The sequence below is a fragment of the Scyliorhinus torazame genome, chromosome 1 (genome assembly GCF_047496885.1).
Source record: "Scyliorhinus torazame isolate Kashiwa2021f chromosome 1, sScyTor2.1, whole genome shotgun sequence".
Classification (NCBI taxonomy): domain Eukaryota; kingdom Metazoa; phylum Chordata; class Chondrichthyes; order Carcharhiniformes; family Scyliorhinidae; genus Scyliorhinus; species Scyliorhinus torazame.
This window is the reverse complement of record NC_092707.1, coordinates 384,218,108-384,244,027: the sequence shown is the minus strand read 5'-3', so window position 1 is coordinate 384,244,027 and position 25,920 is coordinate 384,218,108. Positions and strand designations below refer to the sequence as shown.

Here is a 25,920-nt window from a genome sequence, read left to right as displayed (position 1 = left end):
TCTGCCTTACAGTTTCCCCCTTACTGTTTTTTGTTTCTGGCCCTGTTTTACTTCCCTCCGACTTCCAGTATCGGTTCCCATCCCCCTGCCACATTAGTTCAAACCCTCCCCAACAGCACTAGCAAACCCCCCCCCCCCCGCCCCCCCCCCCCCTCTGCCCCCAGGACATCGGTTCCAATCCTGCCCAGGTGCAGACCGTCCGGTTAGTACTGGTCCCACCTCCCCTAGAACCGCTTCCAATGCCCCAGGAATTTGAATCCCTCCCTCTTGCACCATCTCTCGAGCCACGCATTCATCCTATCTACCCTGACGTTCCTACTCTGACTAGCTCGTGGCACTGGTAGCAATCCTGAGATCACTACCTTTGAGGTCCTACTTTTTAGTTTAACTCCTAACTCCCTGCATTCAGCTTGTATGACCCTGTTCATACATCCCCCCCCCAGAATGTCCTGCAGCCGCTTCGAGACATTCTTGACCAGGGAGGCAACATGCCATCCTGGAGTCTCAATTGCGTCCGCAGAACCGCCTATCTATTCTGTCTAGACCAGTTGGACTGGACAACTCCTTTGATCGCCTGCTGCCGGGACGTTGGCATCGAGTGACCAGAAATCAGTGACGTGGGGCTGAAGTGCAGCCAAAATATAACGGAATGGATTCTTGGTTTCAGCGGCTAGGCGCCGGCTCAAATGGAGGATTTGTGGGCGTTTTATGACCCAAAAATTGGCGCCGAACCCTCACCGATTCCGGGACCGGTGAGGGGCTAGCAGCGGAGCCGGGAGAAACTCCGATCGCCAATTACAATATCATTGTCGGGCAGCGGAGAATCCCACCCAAGGGGTTAACTCTTCTCCAAAATTTAAAATGGGGCGACATCTAGTATAATCCATGGACTGTTCTTGGCATGCATCACCCTCTATGCCTGATCTCCGATGGACAAGGGGAGACCCTCGCGTAAAGAGCCCTCCACCAGAGACCCGCATCACCTCCAGATGGCAGGATGGAATGCAATGCTGTATATAGATGGTTGACAAGGGCTGACTCACTTAACATTCTCTTTTATGTCGTCATCAGGAAGCCCACCTATCTCCACCTCCATAATATCACTTAATTCCACCTCTGTTTAAGCTCATCTGTTGCTGATACCCTCATTCAAGTATTTTTTAACTCTAGATTTGATTATTCCAATGCACGTCTGACTGGTCTTCCACATTAAGCTCTCCATAAACTTGAGGTCAGCAAATCTTTGCTCTCGATGTCCTTACATGCACCAAAATCTGTTCACTTATCACCCCTTTGCTTGCCAAGGCCTCATTCCTCTCCATGTCTGTAATCTCCTCCAGCTGTCTGGGCCCTATACTCCAGAATTCTGTCCCTGACCCTCATGACCTTACCTCTCTTGGAGTCAATGGGAATCAGGGGGGAAACTCTCCACTGGTTGGAGTCATGCCTAGCACAAAGGAAGATGGTTGTAGCTGTTGGAGGTCAATCATATCAGCTCCAGGACATCACTGCAGGTTTCCCCAGGGTAGTGTCCTCGGCCCAACCATCTTCAGCTGCTTGATCAATGACCTCCCATCATAAGGTCAGAAGTGGGGATGTTCGCAGATGACTGCACAATGTTCAGCACCATTCGCAACTCCTCAGATAATGAAGCAGTCCATGTCCAAATGCAGCAAGCCCTGGACAATATTTCCAGGCTTCTGCTGACAATGGCAAGTTACATTTGTGCCACACAAGTGCCAGGCAATGACCATCTCCTACAAGAGAGGAACTAACTTGACATTCAATGGGATTATCATCGCTGAATCCCCCACAGTCAATATCTTGGGGCGTACCATTGATCAGAAACTGAACTGGATGAGCCATATTAATACTGTGGCTATCACAGCAGGTCAAAGGCTAGGAATCCTGTAGCAAGTAACTAACCTCCTGACCCCCCGAAGCCTGTCAACTATCTACAAGGCACAAGTCAGGAGCATAATGGGATACTCTCCACTTGCCTGGATGAGTGCAGCTCCAACAACACTCAAGGAGCTTGACATCATCCAGGACAAAGCAGCCCGTTTGATTGCTCCCACTTCCACAAACGTACAAACCCTCCACAACCGACAAACAGTGGCAGCCGTGTGTACCATCTACAAGATGCACTGCAGGAACTCGCCAAGGTTCCTGGAAGGTGGTAAAAGAGGGGGAGGGGTAGCATTGTTAGTCAAGGACAGCATTACGGTGGCAGAAAGGACGTTTGGTGAGGACTCGTCTACTGAGGTAGTATGGGCTGAGGTTAGAAACAGGAAAGGAGAGGTCACCCTGTTATGGGTTTTCTATAGGCCTCCGAAAAGTTCCAGAGATGTAGAGGAAAGGATTGCAAAGATGATTCTGGATAGGAGCAAAAGCAACAGGGTAGTTGTTATGGGGGACTTTAACTTTCCAAATATTGACTGGAAACGCGATGGTTCGAGTACTTTAGCTGGGTACGTCTTTGTCCAATGTGTGCAGGAGGGCTTCCTGACACAGTATGTAGATAGGCCAACGAGAGGCGAGGCCATATTGGAGTTGGTACTGGGTAATGAACCAGGACGGTGTTAGATTTGGAGGTAGGAGAGCACTTTGGTGATAGTGACCACAATTCGATTATGTTTACTTTAGTGATGGAAAGGGATAGGTACATACCGCAGAGCAAGAGTTATATCTGGGGGAAAGGCAATTATGATGCGATGAGGCAAGACTTAGGATGCATCGGATGGAGAGGAAAACTGCAGGGGATGGGCACAATGGAAATGTGGAGCTTGTTCAAGGAACAGCTACTGCGTGTCCTTGATAAGTATGTACCTGTCAGGCAGGGAGGAAGTGGTCGAGCAAGGGAATCGTGGTAAAGCAGTCGAAACACTTGTCAAGAGGAAGAAGGAGGCTTATGTAAAGATGAGACATGAAGGTTCAGTTAGGGCGCTCGAGAGTTACAAGTTAGCTAGGAAGGATCTAAAGAGAGAGCTAAGAAGAGCCAGGAGGGGACATGAGCAGTCTTTGGCAGGTAGGATCAAGGATAACCCTAAAGCTTTCTGTAGATATGTCAGGAATAAAAGAATGACTAGGGTAAGAGTAGGGCCAGTCAACGACAGTAGGGGGAAGTTGTGCTTGGAGTCCGAGGAGATAGAAAAGGTGCTAAATGAATATTTTTCATCAGTATTCACACAGGAAAAAGACAATGTTGTCGAGGAGGATACTGAGATTCAGGCTACTAGACTAGAAGGGCTTGAGGTTCATAAGGAGGAGGTGTTAGCAATTCTGGAAAGTGTGAAATAGATAAGTCCCTTGGGCCGGATGGGATTTATCCTAGGATTCTCTGGGAAGCTAGGGAGGAGATTGCTGAGCCTTTGGCATTGATCTTTAAGTCATCTCTGTCTACAGGAATAGTGCCAGAAGACTGGAGGATAGCAAATGTTGTCCTCTTGTTCAAGAAGGGGAGTAGAGACAACCCCGGTAACTGTAGACCAATGAGCCTTACTTCTGTTGTGGGCAAAATCTTGGAAAGGTTTATAAGAGATAGGATGTATAATCATCTGGAAAGGAATAATTTGATTAGAGATAGTCAACACGGTTTTGTGAAGGGTAGGTCGTGCCTCACAAACCTTATTAAGTTCTTTGAGAAGGTGACCAAACAGGTGGATGAGGGTAAAGCAGTTGATGTGGTGTATATGGATTTCAGTAAAGCGTTTGATAAAGTTCCCCACGGTAGGCTACTGCAGAAAATACGGAGGCATGGGATTCAGGGTGATTTAGCAGTTTGGATCAGAAATTGGCTAGCTGGAAGAAGACAAAGGGTGGTGGTTGATGGGAAATGTTCAGACTGGAGTCCAGTTACTAGTGGTGTACCACAAGGATCTGTTTTGGGGCCACTGCTGTTTGTCATTTTTATAAATGACCTGGAGGAGGGCGTAGAAGGATGGGTGAGTAAATTTGCAGATGACACTAAAGTCGGTGGAGTTGTGGACAGTGCGGAAGGATGTTTCAAGTTACAGAGGGACATAGATAAGCTGCAGCGCTGGGCTGAGAGGTGGCAAATGGAGTTTAATGCAGAAAAGTGTGAGGTGATTCATCTTGGAAGGAATAACAGGAATACAGAGTACTGGGCTAATGGCAAGATTCTTGGCAGTGTGGATGAGCAGAGAGATCTCGGTGTCCATGTACATAGATCACTGAAAGTTGCCACCCAGATTGAGAGGGTTGTTAAGAAGGCGTACGGTGTGTTAGCTTTCATTGGTAGAGGGATTGAGTTTCTGAGCCATGAGGTCATGTTGCAGTTGTACAAAACTCTGGTGCGGCCGCATTTGGAGTATTGCGTGCAATTCTGGTCGCCGATTATAGGAAGGATGTGGAAGCATTGGAAAGGGTGCAGAGGAGATTTACCAGAATGTTGCCTGGTATGGAGGGAAGATCTTATGAGGAAAGGCTGAGGGACTTGAGGCTGTTTTCATTAGAGAGAAGAAGGTTAAGAGGTGACTTAATTGAGGCATACAAGATGATCAGAGGATTGGATAGGGTGGATAGTGAGAGCCTTTTTCCTCGGATGGTGATGTCTAGCACGAGGGGACATTGCTTTAAATTGAGGGGAGATAGATATATTCCTGTAACAGCCTCCCCGAGCAGGCGCCGGAATGTGGCGACTAGGGGCTTTTCACAGTAACTTCATTTGAAGCCTACTGGTGACAATAAGCGATTTTCATTTCATTTTTCATTATAAGACAGATGTCAGAGGTAGGTTCTTTACTCAGAGAGTAGTAAGGGCGTGGAATGCCCTGCCTGCAACAGTAGTGGACTCGCCAACACTAAGGGCATTCAAATGGCCGATAAGGGAATAGTGTAGATGGGCTTTAGAGTGGTTTCACAGGTCGGCGCAACATCGAGGGCCGAAGGGCCTGTACTGCGCTGTAATGTTCTATGTTCTAGGGTTCTTCAGGCAAACCTACGATCACTACTATCTAGAAGGACACGAGCGGCAGATACCTGGGAACTCCACCACCTGGAGGTTCCCTTCCAAGTCACTCACCACCTCACTTGGAAATATATCGCCGTTCCTTCACTGTCGCTGGGTCAAAGTACTGGAACTTCCTCCCTGACAGCACTGTGGGTGTACCTACACCTCAGCGACTGCCGTGGTTCAAGAAGGCAGCTCACCACCACCTTCTGAAGGGCAACCAGGGATGGGCAATAAATGCTGACCTAGTCACCCCAAAAAAGTGAATGAAAAAAATGACTGTAAATGAACATTATTGGACATGTTCACTTGTTTCAATGCTTCCCATGGTGCTCTGCCTCTGTCCTGCAGGCAAGTTGAGAAATTCAAGTTACCTCACTGAAGTAGAAGTGGTTTACAATTTAACATTTCTAATGTCACATTAACATAGATCAAGTATTTTATTCGAAGGCATTCATCTAGTAGATTGGCACTGACAAATTTATCAGCAGTAAATAATAATTAAAAAATAAATTTAGAGTACCCAATTCTTTTTTTTTCCAATTAGGAGGCAATTTAGCGTGGGGGTGAAAGTCCACACGGACAATGACCCGGGGCCGGGATCGAACCCGGGTCCTCGCCGCTGTGAGGCAGCAGCGCTAACCACTGCGCCAACCTGCCGCCCCCAGCAGTAAATAATAAAGGTTGTCACTGTAAAAAGCCATGATGGGGAGATGCTGGCTTTGGATTGGGGTGAGCACAGTAAGAAGCCTTACAACACCAGGTTAAAGTCCAACAGGTTTGTTTCAAATCACTAGCTTTTGGAGCACTGCTGGACGTTAACCTGGTGTTGTAAGACTTCTTACTGTAAAAAGCCACTGTACATATTGCTTGTTCAATTTGTGATGAAGGCGCTTCCTCAACACTGGTAGTTGGCAGTTCCACAATTTAAAAAAATAATAATTTAGTGTACCCAATTCATTTTTTCCAATTAAGGGGCAATTTAGTGTGGCACCTTCCCTACACATCTTTAGGTTGTGGGGGCGAAACCCACGCAAGCACGGGGAGAATGTGCAAACTCCACACGGACAGTGACCCAGAGCAGGGATGGAACCTGGGACCTCAGCGCTGTGAGGCAGCAAGTCTAACCACTGCGCCACCGTGCTGCCCTCACAGTTCCACAATTTGACTGAACGGCAACTAAGGAACTAACAAGTTTTGTATGCAGCAAGTGGTTAGAATATGGCTGCACTGCCTGAGTGTGTGGCATTGGCAGATTCAATTGTGGCTGTAAAAAGGGAATTGGGGATTGTGGGAATTAGAAAAGGTTTGCAGAATTACAGGGGAATAGCAAGGGGACTGTCTGAGTTGCTCTTACAGAGAGCGGGCACGTACAAGACGGGCCGAAAGGCTTCTTCTGTGTTAGGTTTCGGACTTTACAACCAACGAAGGAGCACAAGAACAAGTTTGGGCAAATTTAACCCTAATGCCATGCGTTGGCAAAGCAACCAAGGTGGGCGGGGCCGTCATTTTCATCACGCCTTTAACCTGGTGTTGCAAGACTTCTTACTATAATCGAGGCGAGAAGGGCTGGCGAGGCGCTCGCACCTGTGAGGTGTGACGCGCACGCGTACCGTGCGCTCGCTCGCATTCGCATCGTGCGTCACGTCAGGTGGCCGGGGACTTTGGACGCGCGCGTTGGTCTGAGCACGCGCACCGTTCGGATGTACCGGGCGTGTGAAGTCACAATGGGACGCGGCGCGCGCGCAGTTGGCCCCGCCCCCAGTCCCGCGGCGGTTGGTGCGCAGGCGCGCTGGCTGCAGTGTTGTCAGCCCGAGAGAGCGGGCTGAGGGAAGCGGCGGCTGCCCACACCCACCTCCAATCCCCAACCCCCTCCTCCCCCCCCCTCCCCCACCGCGATCATGGCGGCTCCCTTAGCGCAGTTTGACGAGGACTGGCAGGATTTCAACGAGTTCAGAGCGCCGTCGGCCAGTTGCCAGCTGGACCGGGTGAACTCGAACGGCGTGGCAGGGACGAGCACCGCCGGCAGCTGCGGGGCGCTGGAGCACAGCCTGGAGGATTTCTCCGAGCTGGACAACTTCTCCGGGGAGATCGTCAGCTTCAAGTCGATGGAGGACCTGGTCAACGACTTCGACGAGAAGCTGACGGTCTGTTTTCGGAACTACAACACCAACACGGAGAACATCGCCCCGGTCAAGCCCATCTCCGAGGAAAGCATCATGAGAGACGACGAGTGAGTAGCTTCAGGAAAAAAGGGGGTGGCGGGGGGGGGGGGAGTGGGCGGTGCTGTCCACTTCCCTCCTCCAGGGTTAGGGTCCAGTTTGCCTCAGTGATTCCTTGCAGCTTCCGAATGCACACGAGCGACGGAAACCTTGTCCCGTTGACACTTGAGGTCTGGCCGCTGCTGTGTCATGCCCCAGTGCGCCATAGCTTTGACAGTTCATAGCCTCACGTTTGCTGGAGAGTCCATCTCTCTCTGCAGCACTTTGTCCTTTTTGTTTCCTGTACGCTGCAATGTATTTACCAGATTCACACTTTCCTGTTTGCATTTCAGATTTCCAGCAGGCGTTGTGTTTCTCCGCCCCCCCCCCCCCCCCGCCTTTAAAATTCCTACATTGTATGACTTTATTTGCGTTTGCCTGAGTGCACCTTTCTCACTGCACTGCAGCTCAAAACTTTTATGCAAAAAGCATTCATCAATCCGGAATACAGAAGAGTTCATTGATAGTGCTGGAAATGTTTGAGAGTTTGCATATCACGCAGGCACAGTTGACCGCTTAATTTGTATTGATACATAAGGGAGAGTCTGTTGTGCTTTGATCTTTGGGTAAAATGCACCATACTGCAGGTAATTTATGTCCCCAGGGTAGCAACATATTGTCACAATGCCAGCATAGTTAAGACCCAGTGCTTCTAGTTTTACACCGGAAATATCTAATTACAATCAGTTGTAGCTGTACATGCTAATTATTTGATGGTAGTTACGAATTTGGAAAGCCGTATGTAACATAAATTCACTTCAAAATCGGTAGCCTTGAGTATTCCGAGTAATCTGCAGCCTCAAAGGGTACGAGCCATATAATGCTGTGTGACTGTTCGAATAGCCAACAGCAATACCACTATATTATGCTTAAATTGAAAATGCAAATGTAGTAACCATTAAAGCAGCTAACCTTTGTCGTCGTGCATTTGCTAGCTAATGCATGAAGATGTTGCAATTTGTGTGGGTTATTTCTGAAGGTGATGGTTGAACTGCCCCTCTCTGCAGCAAGTGATCAGTATTCCAACATCTATATTTTAAGGGGAGTTACTGATATTGATGGTGAACTGCAAAGCAAAATGTTGGACAATGTATGGCACTGGTAGTTGTATAAGTAGTATTGTGGTGAGTTCTCAAGAAACAGGGAAATAGACAACTCCGTTAAAATTCTATTTAAATTATGAATTAAATTTATTAGCCTATGCAATCATTTTCAGATGATTAAAATCTGGGGCCCTAGCTGCTTTAAAGTTTCACACATTTAATTTTCCCATAACCATCATACAGTATATTTGCCTAATTTCCCGTTTTCCTGATTATAATATATCTACATGAAGATTTTAAATAATTGTCATAATTTAAAGGAACTATCATATTGAATCTAATGCTCGCTTCAGGTGCTATTATACATATAATTTCATCCAAATCATCTAAATTGTGTGTTTTTATAAAGTTGATGAATTTTCTATGATTCTCTTCTGGTTTATTATGGCTTTCCCTTTGTTATCCCTCTTCATTTCTGTTTCTTGCACACATTAGTTGATTTTTAAAATTCTTGTTCCTCTCCATCTTCTGTATCTCCTTTTTATCTGGTCATTGTATCTTGCACAATCTCTGTTTCCATTAAATAGTTCATACTCATTTATTCCATTTTTATCTACTAATTGTTTTTTAAAGGTGCAGATGGTGGCCAACATGTATTTGGTCAGAGGTGAGGATTGGCTGTGTTTATTCACTTTCAACCCATCCAAGATGTTGTCTATTTCCAAGTTTCTTGACATAAGACTTCACTATCTCTTTTTCATTTATGTACTCTATTTTCACTAATATTTTAATCCTTCACACCTTAGTTACTTATAATCTGTCTTGTTTTATAGATCTGTGAATACAATGACAATATGGAAATTTGAAAAATAAAAATGAAAAACATAGGGAAGATCAAAAATTACAAATCTAAAATAAAATGGGTTTACTAGACTAATAACCGGAATGGGCGGGTTGTCTTACGAGGAAAGGTTAGGGTTGTATCCATGAGTTCAGAAGAGTAAGAATGAATTTTATATTTGAAATAAATTTATCTGGTAGCTTGTTAATACTGTGGTTATAGTGCCATCCAAGTAAGTTGAACGTAATCTGCTTTTTTTCCAGAGGAATGTATGAGCTAGATAATATTAATTAAACCTTTTTTATAATCATAATGAAGAATTTGGTTTCATGTCCTTGATGCTTTTTTAAATTGAGTTATTAACTATAAATCTGAAAACCATTTCAATTGACTGGGATGATACTACGTCGTATTATGCCAGCACTTGATGGAAGTTCACAGTTGCAGTCCTACGGCAGAATACCTACATTTCCTGTGATATAAATAAGCAGCAGCAAAATTATGTTAACAGAGGGCACAGCATGCGGCTGGGGAACGTTTGAGAGTTACCTTTCACTAGCTGCAGTTGACAACTTCTATTTTTAGTAAACTTGCTGTATCTACTAATTGTTTTTTAAAGGTACAGATGGTGGCCAACATGTATTTGGATAGAACATAGAAAAATACAGCACAGAACAGGCCCTTCGGCCCACGATGTTGTGTCGAAATTTTGTCCTAGATTAAGAACAAATTAATCTACACCCCATCATTCTACCGTAATCCATGTACCTATCCAATAGCCGTTTGAAGGCCCCTAATGTTTCCGACTCAACTACTTCGACAGGCAGTGCATTCCATGCCCCCACTACTCTCTGGGTAAAGAACCTACCTCTGACATCCCCCCTATATCTTCCACCATTCACCTTAAATTTATGTCCCCTTGTAATGGTTTGTTCCACCCGGGGAAAAAGTCTCTGACTGTCTACTCTTATCTATTCCCCTGATCATCTTATAAACCTCTATCAAGTCGACCCTCATCCTTCTCCGTTCTAATGAGAAAAGGCCTAGCACCCTCAACCTTTCCTCGTAAGACCTACTCTACTCTCCATTCCAGGCAACATCCTGGTAAATCTCCTTTGCACCTTTTCCAAAGCTTCCACATCCTTCCTAAAATGAGGCGACCAGAACTGCACACACTACTCCAAATGTGGCCTTACCAAGGTTTTGTACAGCTGCATCATCACCTCACGGCTCTTAAATTCAATCCCTCTGCTAATGAACGCTAGCACACCATAGGCCTTCTTCACAGCTCTATCCACTTGAGTGGCAACTTTCAAGATCTCCCTGCTCCTCCACATTGCCAAAAACTCTACCGTTAACCCTGTATTCCGCATTCATATTTGTCCTTCCAAAATGGACAACCTCACACTTTTCAGGGTTAAACTCCATCTGCCACTTCTCAGCCCAGCTCTGCATCCTACCTATGTCTCGTTGCAGCCGACAACAGCCGTCCTCACTATCCTCAACTCCACCAATCTTCGTCTCATCTGCAAATTTACTGACCCACCCTTCAACTCCCTCATCCAAGTCGTTAATGAAAATCACAAACCGCAGAGGACCCAGTACTGATCCCTGCAGTACGCCACTGGTAACTGGGCTCCAGGCTGAATATTTGCCATCCACCAACACTCTCTGACTTCTATCGGTTAGCCAGTTCGTTATCCAACTGCCCAAATTTCCCACTATCCCATGCCTTCTTACTTTCTGCATAAGCCTACCATGGGGAACTTTATCAAATGCCTTACTAAAATCCATGTACACTACATCCACTGCTTTACCTTCATCCACGTGCTTGGTCGCCTCCTCAAAGAATTCAATAAGACTTGTGAGGCAAGACCTACCCCTCACAAATCACACTATCCCTAATCAAGCAGTGTCTTTCCAGATGTTCAGAAATCCTATCCCTCAGTACGCTTTCCATTAATTTGTCTACCACCGAAGTAAGACTAACTGGCCTGTAATTCCCAGGGTTATCCGTATTCCCTTTTTTGAGGTGAGGATTGGCTGTGTTTATTCATTTTCAAACCATCCAAGATGTTGTCTATTTCCATGTTTCTTGACATAAGACTTCACTATCTCTTTTTCACTTATGTACTCTATTTTCACAAATATTTTAGTCCTTCACACCTTAGTTACTTATAATCTGTCTTGTTTTATAGATCTGTGAATACAATGAAAATACTGAAATTTGAAAAATAAATCCTATCAATGTAAATGAAAAACTTAGGGAAGATCAAAAATTACAAATCTAAAACAAAATTGGTTTACTAGACTAGTAACAGGAATGGGCAGGTTGTCTTATGAGGAAACGTTAGGGTTGTATCCATGAGTTCAGAAGAGTAAGAATGAATTTTATATTTGAAATAAATTTATCTGGTAGCTTGTTAATACTGTGATTATAGTGCCATCCAAGTAAGTTGAACATAATCTGCTTTTTTTCCAGAGGAATGTATGAGCTAGATAATATTAATTAAACCTTTTTTATAATCATAATGAAGAATTTGGTTTCATGTCCTTGATGCTTTTTTAAATAGAGTTATTAACAAATATGAAAACCATTTCAATTGACTGGGATGATACTACGTCGTATTATGCCAGCACTTGATGGAAGTTCACAGCTGCAGTCCTACGGCAGAATACCTACATTTCCTGCGATATAAATAAGCAGCAGCAAAATGATGTTAACAGAGGGTACAGCACGCGGCTAGGGAACGTTTGAGAGTTACCTTTCACTAGCTGCAGTTGACAACTTCTATTTTTAGTAAACTTGCTGTATTTTATTAAATTTGCCCAATACTTTGAAGGTGAAAAGATGTTTGGAATCTATTGAATAATGTCCGGTTGCTATCAAAGAAAAGACAGTTTGTTGACCAGCTAGAAATCAAAGTCACAGTTATACTGCTGCTGATGAACTTAAGCTGGTGTTTGCTGCTTGCTCTTCCAAACATTTTCAGATATTTCAGTATGAAGAGAGCACCTGCTAATATTGTAGCACTCCTTGTGAATCTGTCTTAGGAGTCAGTTCTTCTGCGGAATTCTACTTCCTCGCTCTACTTTGGGCTGTTTGGCTGGTAAGGAGTCCCAAAAGTGCTGTCGGGGTGCTGCACTGTCAAAGTGTGAACCTTTCATTAACCAAAACCTATCAGATGGACATGCAAGATCCCAATATGAAGAGTGGGAGAATGTCTTCCTGGTGTCCTGGCCAATATTTATTGACATATTTTTAAAAAATTCATGTAGAAATGTGGGTGAAAAATTCATCTATGAAATGTAGGTGTCGCTGGTTAGGCCAACATTTATTGCCGATCCCTAGTTGCCCTTCAGAAAGTGGTGGTGAGCTGCCTTCTTGAACGGCTACAGTCCCTGAGGTGTATGTAGACCCACAATGCTGCTAAGAAGGGAGTTCCAGGGTTTTGACCCAGCGACAGTGAAAGAACGACAATTATATTTCCAAGTTGGGATGATGAGGGCAGCACGGTAGCATAGTGGTTAGCACAATTGCTTCACAGTTCCAGGATCCCAGATTCAATCCCCGGCTTGGGTCACTGTCTGTGTGCACGTTCTCCCCATGTGTGCATTGGTTTCCTCCCACAGTCCAAACATGTGCAGGTTAGGTGGATTGCCATGCTAAATTACCCTTAGTGTCCAAAATTGCCCTTAGTGTTGGGTGGCGTTGTTATACGTTTAACTGCTGTTGTATAAAGAGTCAAACGTTCTCCTTTTCCACAAACACCTTTAATTTACTTCAATAGGGCAGCACGATGGCACAGTGGTTAGCATTGCTGCCTACAGCGCTGAGGACCTGGGTTCGAATCCCGACCCTGGGTCATTGTCCGTGTGGAGTTTGCCCATTCTCCCCGTGTTTGCATGGGTCTCACCCCCACAACCCAAAGATGTGCAGGATAGGTGGATTGGCCATGCTAAATTGCCCCTTAATTGGAAAAAATAATTGAGTAGTCTAAATTAAAAAAAAATTTTTTTTACTTCAACAGACTCTGCACAAAACTCTTAACATCACATCACCTGACACAAAGGCCGCCTGAAACCCCTTTACATATCAGTGTCAATTTTTGGATACTTAACATAAATAAGACAACTAATTGGAATGTCTCTTAACCCATTACTTAACAGGGGTTACTGGGTTATGGGGATAGGGTGGAGGTGTGAGGTTGGGTAGGGTGCTCTTTCGAAGAGCCAGTGCAGACTCGATGGGCCGAATAGCCTCCTTTCTGCACTGTAAAATCTATGAAATCTATGAGTGACTTCATAATAAAATAATAATCGCTTATTGTCACAAGTAGGCTTCAATGAAGTTACTGTGAAAAGCCCCTAGACCTGGAGGGGAACCTCTAGTTGGTGGGATTGTCAGGTATCTTCTGCTCTTGTCCTTCCTTCAGGAGTTTTAATAGCATACACATTTCAAATATTACACAATTGGGCGCAAAGGATTTCGGTAATCTTGACATTGTGAAAGGAGCTATATAAACACCAGCCGTTTCCTTTTTCTTTCCTCGGTCACCAGACAAACCCTGGTGATTGTAGGCCTGGCACTTGCTACAAATTATTTTTCGAGGTAATTGAAGCACCAGAAATTGACCCAAAAGGACATTGAGCATTTAAGTGAGGTAACTGACCCTACTTAATCTGTCACTTCAGAGCACTAAGCCAGGTGTTGAGACAACTTGTTAGAGGCCATGTCTCAGTTTTTTCTGAACCTCTCCACTTCTCTATCCACAGAAGTTTTCCCAAAACTCAGCATTGACCAAATTTTTAATCACATTTGTGTGTTCCTCCTGTTCGTCCCCCCTGCAAAATGCAGTGGGATATATTTTTATATTGCTTATGCAATACAAGTACAAACTGAATTATTTGAAACTATTATTTTGCGTCAAGTTAATTTGCACCTCTTCAATTGACGCTTATAAATTTGTGGTTTTTACTCGTATGCTGAATTGAAGGCGAAAAGAAGCAACTAATGATCTAGATTTTAGTTAATTTTATAAGCTACCTTGTAGTACCTAAATGCCAGAAATTTCTCTCTCACTTCCTTGCACAGAAGAAACAGTAAACTTGAGACTTCAAGATAAAGCATCACATAAGGAGGGAACAGGGAGCAATATGGCACAATATGATGAAGTGCCAACAAATGCTACGGCAGCATCAAATGTACCCAACTGCTCTGGCACATTTTGTTTAGATTTGCTTTAACAGAAATTTTCACTGGCAGCTAAGTATCCTGCCTTTTTCGGTTACAATTGTTATTTAGCGAATGCAAATTCCCGAAGCCAAACCAATCATTTAAACTCATCGTTTGCTGAGTTTTAAAAAAAAATTTAGAGTACCCAATTATTTTTTTTTTCCCAATTAAGGGGCAATTTAGTGTGGCCAATCCACCTAACCTACACATCTTTGAGTTGTGGGGATGAAACCCACAAAGACATGGGGAGAATGTGCAAACTCCACACAGACCATGCCCAGGGCAGACATTCGAACCCGGGTCCTCAGTGCCGCAGACCCAGTGCTGTCCACTGTGTCACATGTTGCCCTCTCATTTGCTGAGTTTAAGGTATTTAGTCTGCCATTTAGTTTGTACAGGGGACAATCCTCCTCATTCTCTTCATGATTGAATAAGGGGTTTGTCCTGAGGCCCCAGCGGTGGAGGTTGGCTGCACAGGGGTCCTCGTGTCTCTTGAGCTTGTTTAGCAAAGATCACTCTGGCTATGGTAAAAGTATAGAAAATAGGAGCAGCGGTAGGATATTTGGCCCTTTGAGCCTGCACCGCAATTCAATATGATCATGGCTGATCCTCATCTCAACACCATACTCCTGTGCTCTCCCCATACCCCTTGACAACTTTAGAGTCTAGAAATCTATTTCCTTCTTAAATACATTCAGTGGATGGCCTCCACACCCTTCTGTGGTAGAGAATTCCACAGGTTCACCACCATCTGAGTGAAGATGTTTCTCCTTATCTCAGTTCTAGATGCCCTACCCTTTATCTTAAGACTGACACCTTGTTATAGACCCCAGGCAGAGGAGACATCATCGCTACGTTCAGTCTGTCCAACCAACCCTGTCAGAATTTTATACATTTCAATGAGATCCCCTCTCATTCTTCTAAACTCCAGCGAACACAGGCCTGGTTGACCCAATCTCTACTTGTACGACAATCTTGGGAGTCAGTCTGGTGAACCTTTGTTGGACTCCCTTTCTTAGGTAAGGAAACCAAAACTGCACGCATTACTCCAAATGTGGTCTCCCAAAGGTCTTCTACAGCTACAATTAAGACAACTGTGCCCCTGTATTTGAGTCACCTTGCAATGCAGGCCAACGTGCCATTGGCCTTCTTAACTGCTTGTTGTACCTGCAGGCTTGCTTTCAGTGATTGGTGTATATGGACACTCAGGTCCATTTGTACATCAACACTTCCCATTGGTAGTTAAAGCTTGCCATACACCAAACCGGGTTTGTCACCAGGAGCTTGAGTAACTGCCTGTATTTCCCATTCCATGATCCAAAGGATATCTGCTGGTAGATCTTGCTCTGGGAGGGTGCTCTTTAAGGGGTGCTCAGAAGGAAGGGGCAGTAGGTGAATTATGGAGTGGTAAGTGAGTTGCAGCACAGACTGTTTCAATCCGCTTGTCAACTGGTAGATGCGTGGGGAGTAATTGTTTGCGAGGGCAGGAAGTCTGGTGTTGGAGGATTCCAATAATGATGTGTATTGTGATGACTTTTGCCAGATGCGAGCACAGTACTGTGTCATGGGGTAAATGCTGAGTTCAGGAGTATTGTGGCAACAGCACCCGATGCAGCAAGTTTAGTTAGTAGATTGTTCCTGGTTTTGATCTTTGTTGTTGTTTTCTTCAGGACCAAAATCATGATCTTAACCCAACATACTTGACTCTGAAAGGGCAAAGTTCTATGCACTTCTCACTTGTCCAAGGTGGACTCTGAATCGTCTGTTGCAAAGGAGCGTAGGAGTGTATCGACAACTGTCCCGACCAAGGTTGGTTGTTGAAGCACTCTGGACAGCTTCACTGTATTGCAGGAGCATTATGGAAGCCATGGTGGTGAGTTCCAGAACTTGATAACATGTCCCTGAAGGAAATCGGTTTGGTTGACATTTTTAAAATTAATTGGATGTGGTGTCATTGGCTAAGTCAGCATTTATTGGCAATTTCAGAGTCAACCATTTCACTGTGGGTCTGGAGTCACATGTTTGACCAGTCTCAGTAAGGGTGGCAGATTTCCTTCCCTAAAGGGCACAGTAAACCAGCTGGGTATTTTTGTGACTATTGACAATGGTTTCATGGTCATCATTAGACTTTTTATTACAGATTTTTATTGAATTCAAATTTCACCATCCGTTGTGGGATTCAAACCCGGGTACCCAGAGCATTTCTCTGGATCTCCTGATTATCAGTCCAGTAACAATACTACTTCACCACTGCCTCCCATAAGGACGGGGATATGTGTTGCAGGATAAGATGCTCAAACATCTTAAAGCGCACTGAAAGCAATGAAATCGGTCGAGAAATGAAATGATGGCCAACAATGTGTGATCTTTTCCAGGTTTTGGAATGGCAATGAGTTTTCCATACGCTTTGGGAGTGATTTTGAAATGATGATTTTTGTGTTGAACTGAGTCATCTGAACATGAGCACAGGGGCCAAGTTGTTCTAGTGTGATATTGTCATATCCCACTGCTTTGCCACATTCCTGGCCCCTTAATGTTTTCTCCAGTTCTATGATTTTGAAGAGATCTGGACTGCAGTGTCCTGCATGTTGCTGCTGTTGATTTTTTACAGTTTGTTATGGATGATGAATTTTATTTCATTTTCTAATCAGAATGTGGCATGGGGAGAAAAAGGATTGAGGGAGTTATTCTGATTTCTTAAAATCTTATTTAAAAATTGTTTGTTTGTGGCGTAAGAATGATCCTACGGGAACTTCATTGTAGCTGTCATTAATATTCAGAGCAGTATTTTCGTTAAAACATGCATGGTATTTCATTGTAGCACTGAGCATCTATGAGATCATGTTTAGGAGCCAGGGCTGTTCAGTGATTTATTCTGAGCATAAAGTCATAGAATCATAGAATCCCTATAGTCCAGAAAGAGGCCATTTGGCCCATTGAGTCTGCACCAACCCTCCGAAAGGGCATCCCACGTAGGCCCACTCACCCGCCCAATCCCCGTGACCCCAGCTAAGGTATGCCTTTTGTTAACATTTGGAATTATGGTTGCACACAGTGTAGATTAATTAACAACTTCACCTGATTAAAACTAGATTATTTATGTTCTTGACAGAGAAAGATTAGGCTATTAAACCAACAAGAACTTTCATCACTAGACCTCAGTACTCTCTCAGTATCGGGGTGTCCATCTACATTATATCATTAAATCCTGCAGTCTGATTCAAACACCATCAATCGAGTGACACAAGCGTGCATTTTATATGCAAAACTGGTATGCAAAAGATTATAGTCAGAAGTGGAAAGGGACATTTTCAACTAATTCATTTATTTGAATGGTATTGACCTGCATGGATTCTAAGGAAAGGAATTCTGCAGCCTTCCAAAGATGACTCTAATATTTCAATACTGAGCAGATGCAGAAGCTGCAAAACAATAGACTTACTGGGAGCGATTTTGAGCCTGCACTAGCGATCTGCGGGATCACCGACACAGGCGGAAAATCTGAAGAGAATTGAGAAACCGGTGATTCTCGCCGGAAAGATCGCGTTTCCCGTCTCTCGCTGGTGATGTCACGAGGTTCACGCCCACAAAAGGCAAGAACCTAATTTTAACATTTATGAATACATTTGAATGTAATTGCCCAGCAATACCCCCGTGGCAATGGGGGGGCTGATGGCATAAACCTTGCCCGCTGATTTTTTTTTTTAACCTCAAAGGGGCTTAAGATCTGGAGTGAGAACTGGGCTGTTCAGCTGGAAAGCTACATGTTGGTTTTCAATCAGAGCGTGACACATTGTAAAAATATGGTAATATTACAGGGCTCAAATACCAGGTACTCTAGTGTTTTGTGAAGACTGCAATCTGGTGTTCAGGTGATTTTTCAAGCTTGGCTCTTCAAAGTTTGGCACTAACCGTTTCATTTCTGACACACGCGCTCGCACGCACGCACACACACAAATGAGGTTACTGCCTTATAGCCATTCTCAATTATCCATTTTACAAGATAGAAACTAGATTTTCACAACTCTTCAAGAAAAGGAAACAATTGCAGGTATAGATCACCTGATCTGGCATATTTTCAGATCTTTGAAAGTACAGTTATTTAATTTGTAAACTAAAATCAGAAAGCAACCACAAGGAAACCAGATTACAACAATAAGCACATTGTCTGCTATTTAAAAGTTATGGAACTCATAGGATAACACAGTATTTTGATGATTCAACACTATCTCATGGATTTCAGTCTGAATCCAAGATTTCCCTACAATAAGTTTAAAATCTTAGCATAATATCACGTGAATTAATGCAGCCCAAAAGTAGTATGCAGTCATTTCCATTCTGACAAAGAATCTATGACTTGAAACGTTAACTCCATATCTCTCCTGATAAGAGGCTAGCAGACCTGCTGAGTCTTTCCAGCATCTTCTGTTCTTGTTTTAGATTCCAGCATCCGCAGAACTGTGCTTATTCTATACATATCATACTGTCTACAATTTATATGAACAGTGAAAGTGACTTCAAAGATGAGCAAATTCTGTCATCAAAATGAAACCAGCAGGACCCTGGGTTTAAAAAACATGGTAATCAAACTGACTAACTTTAAAAAAAAAAAAAAAAAAAATTTTAAGTACCCAAATTATTTTTTCCAATTAAGGGGCAATTTAGCATGGTCAATCCACCTACCCTGCACATCTTTGGGTTGTGGGGGCGAAACCCACGCAGACACGGGGAGAATGTACAAACTCCACACGGACAGTGACTCAGGGCTGGGATTCGAATCCGGGTCATCAGCGCCATATGCAGCAGTGCTAACCACTGTGCTACCATGCAGTCCCAGAGAGTGTTTTATTGTTAAGGCATACCAGATAGTGTGTTGTCTTGTGTCAAGCTTGGTGACTGGTGTAAGTCTTCAATTTTATGTCTACAGCTGCCTGTTGCACCCAGTGCATAAAAGGTTTTATGTTATTTCAGTCACTAGGCAGTATAATCAGAGCACTAAATGAATAAATATTTTAATATACAACATTCTAAATATTCTGCTATCGTTCCTTCAGATTCTACATAAAATATTGTGTATTTTAGAAAGCTTAAAATATATAGGGCGCGAATCTCCGATGCCGTGCTGGTTGGGAGAATCGCCTGCCGCGCTGGGTGGGAGGGGGTGAGGGTGGGAGGGGGTGTGGGAGGGGGTGAGGGAGGGATGGAGGTGGAAGGGGGGTGAGGGAGTGGAGTGGGAGTGGAGTGGGAGTGGAGTGGGAGTGGAGTGGGAGTGGGGTGGGAGTGGAGTGAGGTGGGAGTGAGAGAGGGAGTGGAGGAGGGTGGGTGAGGGAGGGAGGGGAGGGGGTGAGGGAGGGAGGGAGTGGAGGGGGGTGAGGGTGACGGGGGTGGCAGGACGGTGACGAGGACACGCTCGCAGGTTGTCGTGTGGCTGATGGGCACAGGCGACTGGCACACCGGTGAGGAGGATGGTGAGAACTGACCGTTGGTCGCAGACTGACCAGGGGTTAGGCTGGCTGCATGTCTGCAGTGCGACCAGGCTACCGGGGCACACGTATCCCATGCCACCCGGCTGCCGAGGTGTGGAAGAACCTCCACGTAACATGTCGTTTCTCTGCCCCTCACCACCCTCCTGCAGGTCACCATGTATGCCAACCAGACAGCGATGTTCACGGCTGTGGTTGGAGCCGCTGCATGCAGTTGGCCACCCGGCAGCGTAGACTGCGATGGCCCACAGTGGCTGCAGCGGCTGCTGCAGAGGGGATGGCCGCGGAGTGGCCCATCGTCGCCGCGCAGGCGCTCAGGGCCGGAATGTCCAGGGGGATGCCGAGGGGCACATTGACCCCCAGACGGTGAGGAATGCACAGGATGCGGGCTCTGATATCTAAGTGTATGGGATGGGGGGGGGGGGGGGGAAGGAAGAGGGAGAAGGAGGAGGAGCCATTAATGGTGGCGCCACAGGCGGCCAGCGAGGCCTAGGGTGTACCGTGACCGAATGTCGTTCGAGGCCCAACCGGACGTTACATGCAGGAGGAGACTACGGTTCAGCAGGGAGACGGTCGCACATATATGCCACCTTGTGGCGCACCTCGCACCACGTGGAACGGGAGGAGGACACGCTATACCGGTTCCTTCCAGGCGCCGAGCGGGGACCTATCTGGGATCTCACAGGCATCGGTCCACAGGTGCATCCGGGTCGTGACCGACGCCTTGTACGCTATTGCTGACGGGTGCATTAAATTCCCCGAGGACCGAGCACGCCAGGAAGCACGGGCACGTGGATTCTCCAAGGTGACCGGGATCCCGATGGTCCAGGGTGTCATCGATGGTGTGCACGTCCCCATGCGCCCGCCTGCAGACAACAAGGAAGTGTTCATGACCAGGAAGGGTGCATACTCCATGAACATTCAGGTGGTCTGCGACCCCCACATGAGGATCATGCACGTGTGCACAAGGTATCCCGAGACTGTACATGACGCCTACATTCTGGCACAGTCGTTCATCCCCGCAATGTTCGAGGAACGCCCCCCCCGGGGCTGAGGTGTTGGGCGACAGGGGCTATCCGTTGAGGTCATGGCTGATGATGCCAATACGGAGGCCTCCGACCAACGTGGAGAGCCTATACAACGAGGCCCATGCAGCAACCAGGGGTGTGGTGGAGCGGTGCTTCGGCCTGCTGAAGATACGATTCAGATGCCTGGACCGCTCCGGAGCAGTCGGTCGCATAGTTGTGGTCTGCTGTGCGCTGCACAACATTGCCATGCAGAAGAGAGGAGATGCCCTGGTGGAGGACCCGGAGGGAGAACCCGATGGCACCGGAGTTAACGTAAACGAAGGGGAGGAGGAGGAGGATGGCGTGCATCAGGGCGGGGGGAGGGGTGCAGGACACAGACATGGCCCGGTGCTGGTTATGTCCAAGAGGCTGCACGACGTCACCGTACCTCTACGGGTTTGCACTACATTGATTGTATAAGCGGGTGTGATCAGTGCCATGTTGAATGATGACAGCCCGCTCTGCGATGAGCTGTGAGCTCAGATTTGCCAGCCAAGGTCTGACTCATGGCTATAACTGAACCATCCACCCCGGTGGTCACAGCGTTCGTCATGGACACTTCATCACGTGCCCGTATGGGGTAGCTGGCGTCGGAGTGCCGAGGACTGCGGTGTCCGATTTTGGGAGGCGGGGGGGAAAGGGACAGCACATCCGGCACCGACGTTGAACCGCTCGTAAACCCCAGCGCCACTCGGTCACCCTCACGAGCCCCCAGGCACCGGACATAGCACAGAGTCTTACAAGTTTAGTGCAACAGTGAGTTTAATTGTGAAATTCACATACAGATGCCCTACCCCCTACAACTAAACTGTGCCCTGCACCCATGCCAACTTACTATGTATTTACGTCTTTGCCTTACGGGCCCTACCACTACGTCTAGGTGTCTCCCCAGATAGTACAGCAGGAGTGGAGGCAGACTGCTGAGAATCATGCCCTGCGACATGGCACCCCGTCGGCACGCGTTTCCTGGGGCGGCTCGGCTTCGATGGGCCAGGCTGCTCGGCGGGCGTGCTGGATGGCGTGGTGCCACCCTGTCCTGCCCGCTGCCCACCAGATGCACCAGGGACGGAATGGGGGGAGGCTGAGAGTTCAGGGACGCCCCTTGCTGGAGGTACCGGGATGGGCCCCAGAACCACCACCTCCCTCGGGGAGCCCAGTGGCCCCCGGGCCTCACTGTGGGACAGAGGTGCGATCGGAGACATGCCCCGTCGCACCACCGACACCTGGCGCTGCCAGTCCTGGAGGCCTGCAGCGGTATCGACCATGCTCCGAATGTTCGCAGAGACGGAGCCCAGGGAGTGTGACATTCCTGCCAGGGACTGTGCTATCTCAACCTGTGAGTGCGCTACGCCATCCATCACGTGCGCCAGGCGGCGATGCTCTCCGCGACTGACTGCTGGGACATAGCATTCACCCTGCGGAGAAACTCGCTGCTCACCTCCTCCAAAATGGGACCCAGCTCCTCCTCCAACCTAGTCTCCTCAGCGCCGCAGTCCCGGTGCTAACCACTGCACCGCATACCGCCCTTACTTTTTTATATTGTATGAGTCTGGTTGAATATTTTATGTTTGTAAACTGAAAATTTGAGTAATATTTATTTGTAAAACTCTACAAATCCCCCCGCACCCTACTCGCCAAACTAATAAAGCTCAACTTAAGAAACCACCCCCAATCCCGTGACACCTGGACCCTCTGATAGTGGAAGCTAGTCCCAACACAACAAAAAGGCACCCCCTCACCTCAGCTCTCTCCCCCCCTCCTCAAGTGGCCACTTACAAAATACTCACTCTTCCCAATATTCAACTTAGATCCCAAAAATGAGCCAAACCTCTCCCAATATCCCCTTAATATCACTCATGCCTGCCACTAGGTCCCCTACATACAGAAATAGATCATCAGCATACAAAGACACCATATGCTCTATCCCTCTCCACTTGTCAGAGACCCTCAAGGCAATTTCCAATGGCTCAATTGCCAACACGATCAATGGAGACTTAGGACAACCCTGCCTCACTCCCTGTACATCCTAAAGGACCCCAAACTCGTGGTATTCGTTTGCACACTAGCAGATGGTGCACCCACGACATAAACCCCTAACCAAATCCAAACTTCTCCAGAACTGTAAACCGGAATCTCCATTCAAGGGGCGGCACGTGGTGCACTGGTTAGCACTGGGACTGCGGTGCTGAGGACTCGAGGTTCGAATCCCGGCCCTGGGTCACTGTCCGTGTGGAGTTTGTACATTCTCCCCGTGTCTGCGTGGGTTTCATCCCCACAACCCAAAGATGTGCAGGTTAGGTGGATTCGTCACGCTAAATCGCCCTTGGGGGGAAAAGAAAGAGTAATTGGGTACTCTAAATTAAAAAAAAAAAAAGGAATCTCCATATAACACTATCGAAGGCATTTTCTGCATCCAAAATCTCAATTATCTCCCCGACGGCCCCAGGTTTGATTCCTGGCTTGGATCACTGCCTGTGTGGAGTCTGCACATTCTCCCCGTGTCTGCGTGGGTTTCCTCCAGATGCTTTGGTTTCCTCCCACAATCTAAAGATGGGCAGATTAGGTGGGTTGGCCATGCTAAATTGCGAACCTTCTCCTCAGACTCGTATATCATCCCCATTATCTGCCGTCATCCCCTTGATCCGCCGCGGCTGATGCACCACCCAGCCCATGGACAACAGGTCAAATTGCATTTGCAGCTTCTTCCTGTGTGCCCAAAGCTCTGGCGTGGGATCACTCACATGCTCCCTATCCACAACCAATATCTCATCCGCCAGCTCCTGGCACTCCTGCCGTGCCTCCCTTCCATATAATAATGTAATAATCTTTATTGTCACAAATAGGCTTACATTAACACTGTAATTAAGTTATTGTGAAAAGTCCCTAGTCGCCACATTCCGATGCCTGTTTGGTTACACAGACAGAGAATCAGAATGTCCAAAATACCTAACAGCACGTCTTTTGAATGAAAAATGAAATGAAATGAAAATCGCTTATTGTCACAAGTAGGCTTCAAATGAAGTTACTGTGAAAAGCCCCTAGTCGCCACATTCCGGCGCCTGTTCGGGGAGGCTGTTAAGGGAATCGAACCGTGCTGCTGGCCTGCCTTGGTCTGCTTTCAAAGCCACCGATTTAGCCCTGTGCTAAACTGCCCCGTTTTGGGACTTGTGGGAGGAAACCGGAGCACCCGGAGGAAACCCACACAGACATAGGGAGAACGTGCAGACTCCAAACAGACAGTAACCCAAGCCTGGGACCCTCGAGGTGTGGAGCAACAGTGCTACCAACTGTGCTACCGTGCTGCCTATTAGTCTTATACGAGATGACCTCGCCTGATCACTACCATTAACGCTTCCCACAACCTGGAGAGCGACACCGCTCCATTCTCATTTCATGCCATATTGTCCCTTCATAGAGTCATAGAATTTACAGTGCAGAAGGAGGCCATTCGGCCCATCGAATCTGCACCAGCTCTTGGAAAGAGCACCCTACTTAACCCTGCAACCCCATCTAACCCAAGGGCATTTAGCATGGCCAATCCACCTAACCTGCACATCTTTGGACTGTGGGAGGAAACCGGAGCACCCGGAGGAAACCCACGCAGACACTGGGAGAATGTGCAGACAGCGAACGAAGCAGGAATCGGACCCGGGACCCTGGTGCTGTGAAGCCATAGTGATAACCACTGTGCTACTGTGCTGCCCAAGAAATCTTGCCACAAAATCCAAGGTCAGCCAGCAGACCCACATCCAACCTCCATCCCGTATGCTGCGCCTGACCCGCCTCCAGCTCCATGCGGTGCCTGGTCTGAAATGACCACTTCCGAATATGCTGCACTTATCCAAAACAAAGAAGTCAATCCTTGAGTATACCTTGTGAACCGGTGAAAAAAACAAAAATCCTTGACCGCCTGGGTTCACCAACTGCCATGGATCCACCCCTCCCGTCCCTTCCATAAATGTAGCCAACACCTTCGCCAACCCCGAACGTTACAATGATCTTGGTCTCTCAACTGCCTCCAGTCAGCCATCAGCACCGTGATTTAACGTTCCTATCCAAATTCTTGGATCCCAGGTCCACCTCAGGTGGGACAAAGAAAAAACCTTGGACATGGTTAGCACTTCCCCCAGCTAGCAGGACGAACCCCGCTCAGAGTAAAAAAGAACAAATAACCATAACACCAGCCAGCCCCCCACCCATATTCAACATTAATAGTTATTAAATGAAGAACAATACTCATCCCCAAACCAACAGTAAAAATACAAATGCTAACTTCAAAATGCCCAACAGACACCTAAATAAATCCAAAATATTACACTTCCACCCTCCAAACAGACATCCCACAGCAGATACAGTTCGCAGTTAGCTCGGCCCCACTCCATGTTTCTGTACAAACGACTCCACCCTCCGGTGCATCAAAATAATCTGTCAAGGGCGGCACGGTGGCGCAGTGCTTAGCACTACTGTCTCACGCCGCCGAGGACTGTTCGATTCTGGCCCCGGGTAACTGTCTGTGCACATGCTCCCCATGTCTGTGTAGGTCTCACCCCCACAACCCAAACATGTGCAGGGTAGGTCGATTGGCCACACTAATTTGCCCCTTAATTGGAAAAATAAAAAAAAGTAATCTGTTGATTCGTAAGTTACTTGGAGGCACATAGGATACACCGCACCAAATCGAACTTTGCTCCTGGTCTTGTTGAATGCCTCTCGTCGTCTTGTCAGCTCCGCTCCCACATCCCAGTGGAGCCTAATGGCGTGGCCCTCCCATTTATAGTCCCAGTGGTCCTTTGCCCACTGTCCTTTTCTTGATAGCTGTGAAAACTCACCATGATCGCATGTGGTGGCTCACCTGAATGGGGCTTCTGCTTGAGCGACCTGTGGGTCCGATCTGGAGGGGAAGCCTATCCACCCTCCCCCACCATCTTCCCAAACAGCTGCGACATATATTTTGTTGGGTTCAGACCCACTGGCAGCCCAACCACACTCAATTTCTGTCTTCTGGAGTGATTAACCA

General features: G+C 46.7%; 1 protein-coding gene across 3 annotated transcripts in view; it reads left to right on the top strand.

Moving 5' to 3' along the window:
- The first annotated feature begins 6,793 nt into the window (after positions 1 to 6,793).
- The window catches only part of LOC140427026 (fasciculation and elongation protein zeta-2-like), a 208,672-nt gene continuing 189,545 nt past the window's right edge, over positions 6,794 to 25,920 (top strand). The window contains exon 1 of one of the 3 annotated variants that reach the window (XM_072512452.1): positions 6,794 to 7,205. In XM_072512452.1, the coding sequence (XP_072368553.1) occupies positions 6,874 to 7,205 (332 nt within the window). In that variant the 5' untranslated portion in view covers positions 6,794 to 6,873. The remainder of the gene's footprint in view (positions 7,206 to 25,920) is intronic. The other 2 variants (XM_072512443.1, XM_072512461.1) reach the window with 2 other exon arrangements.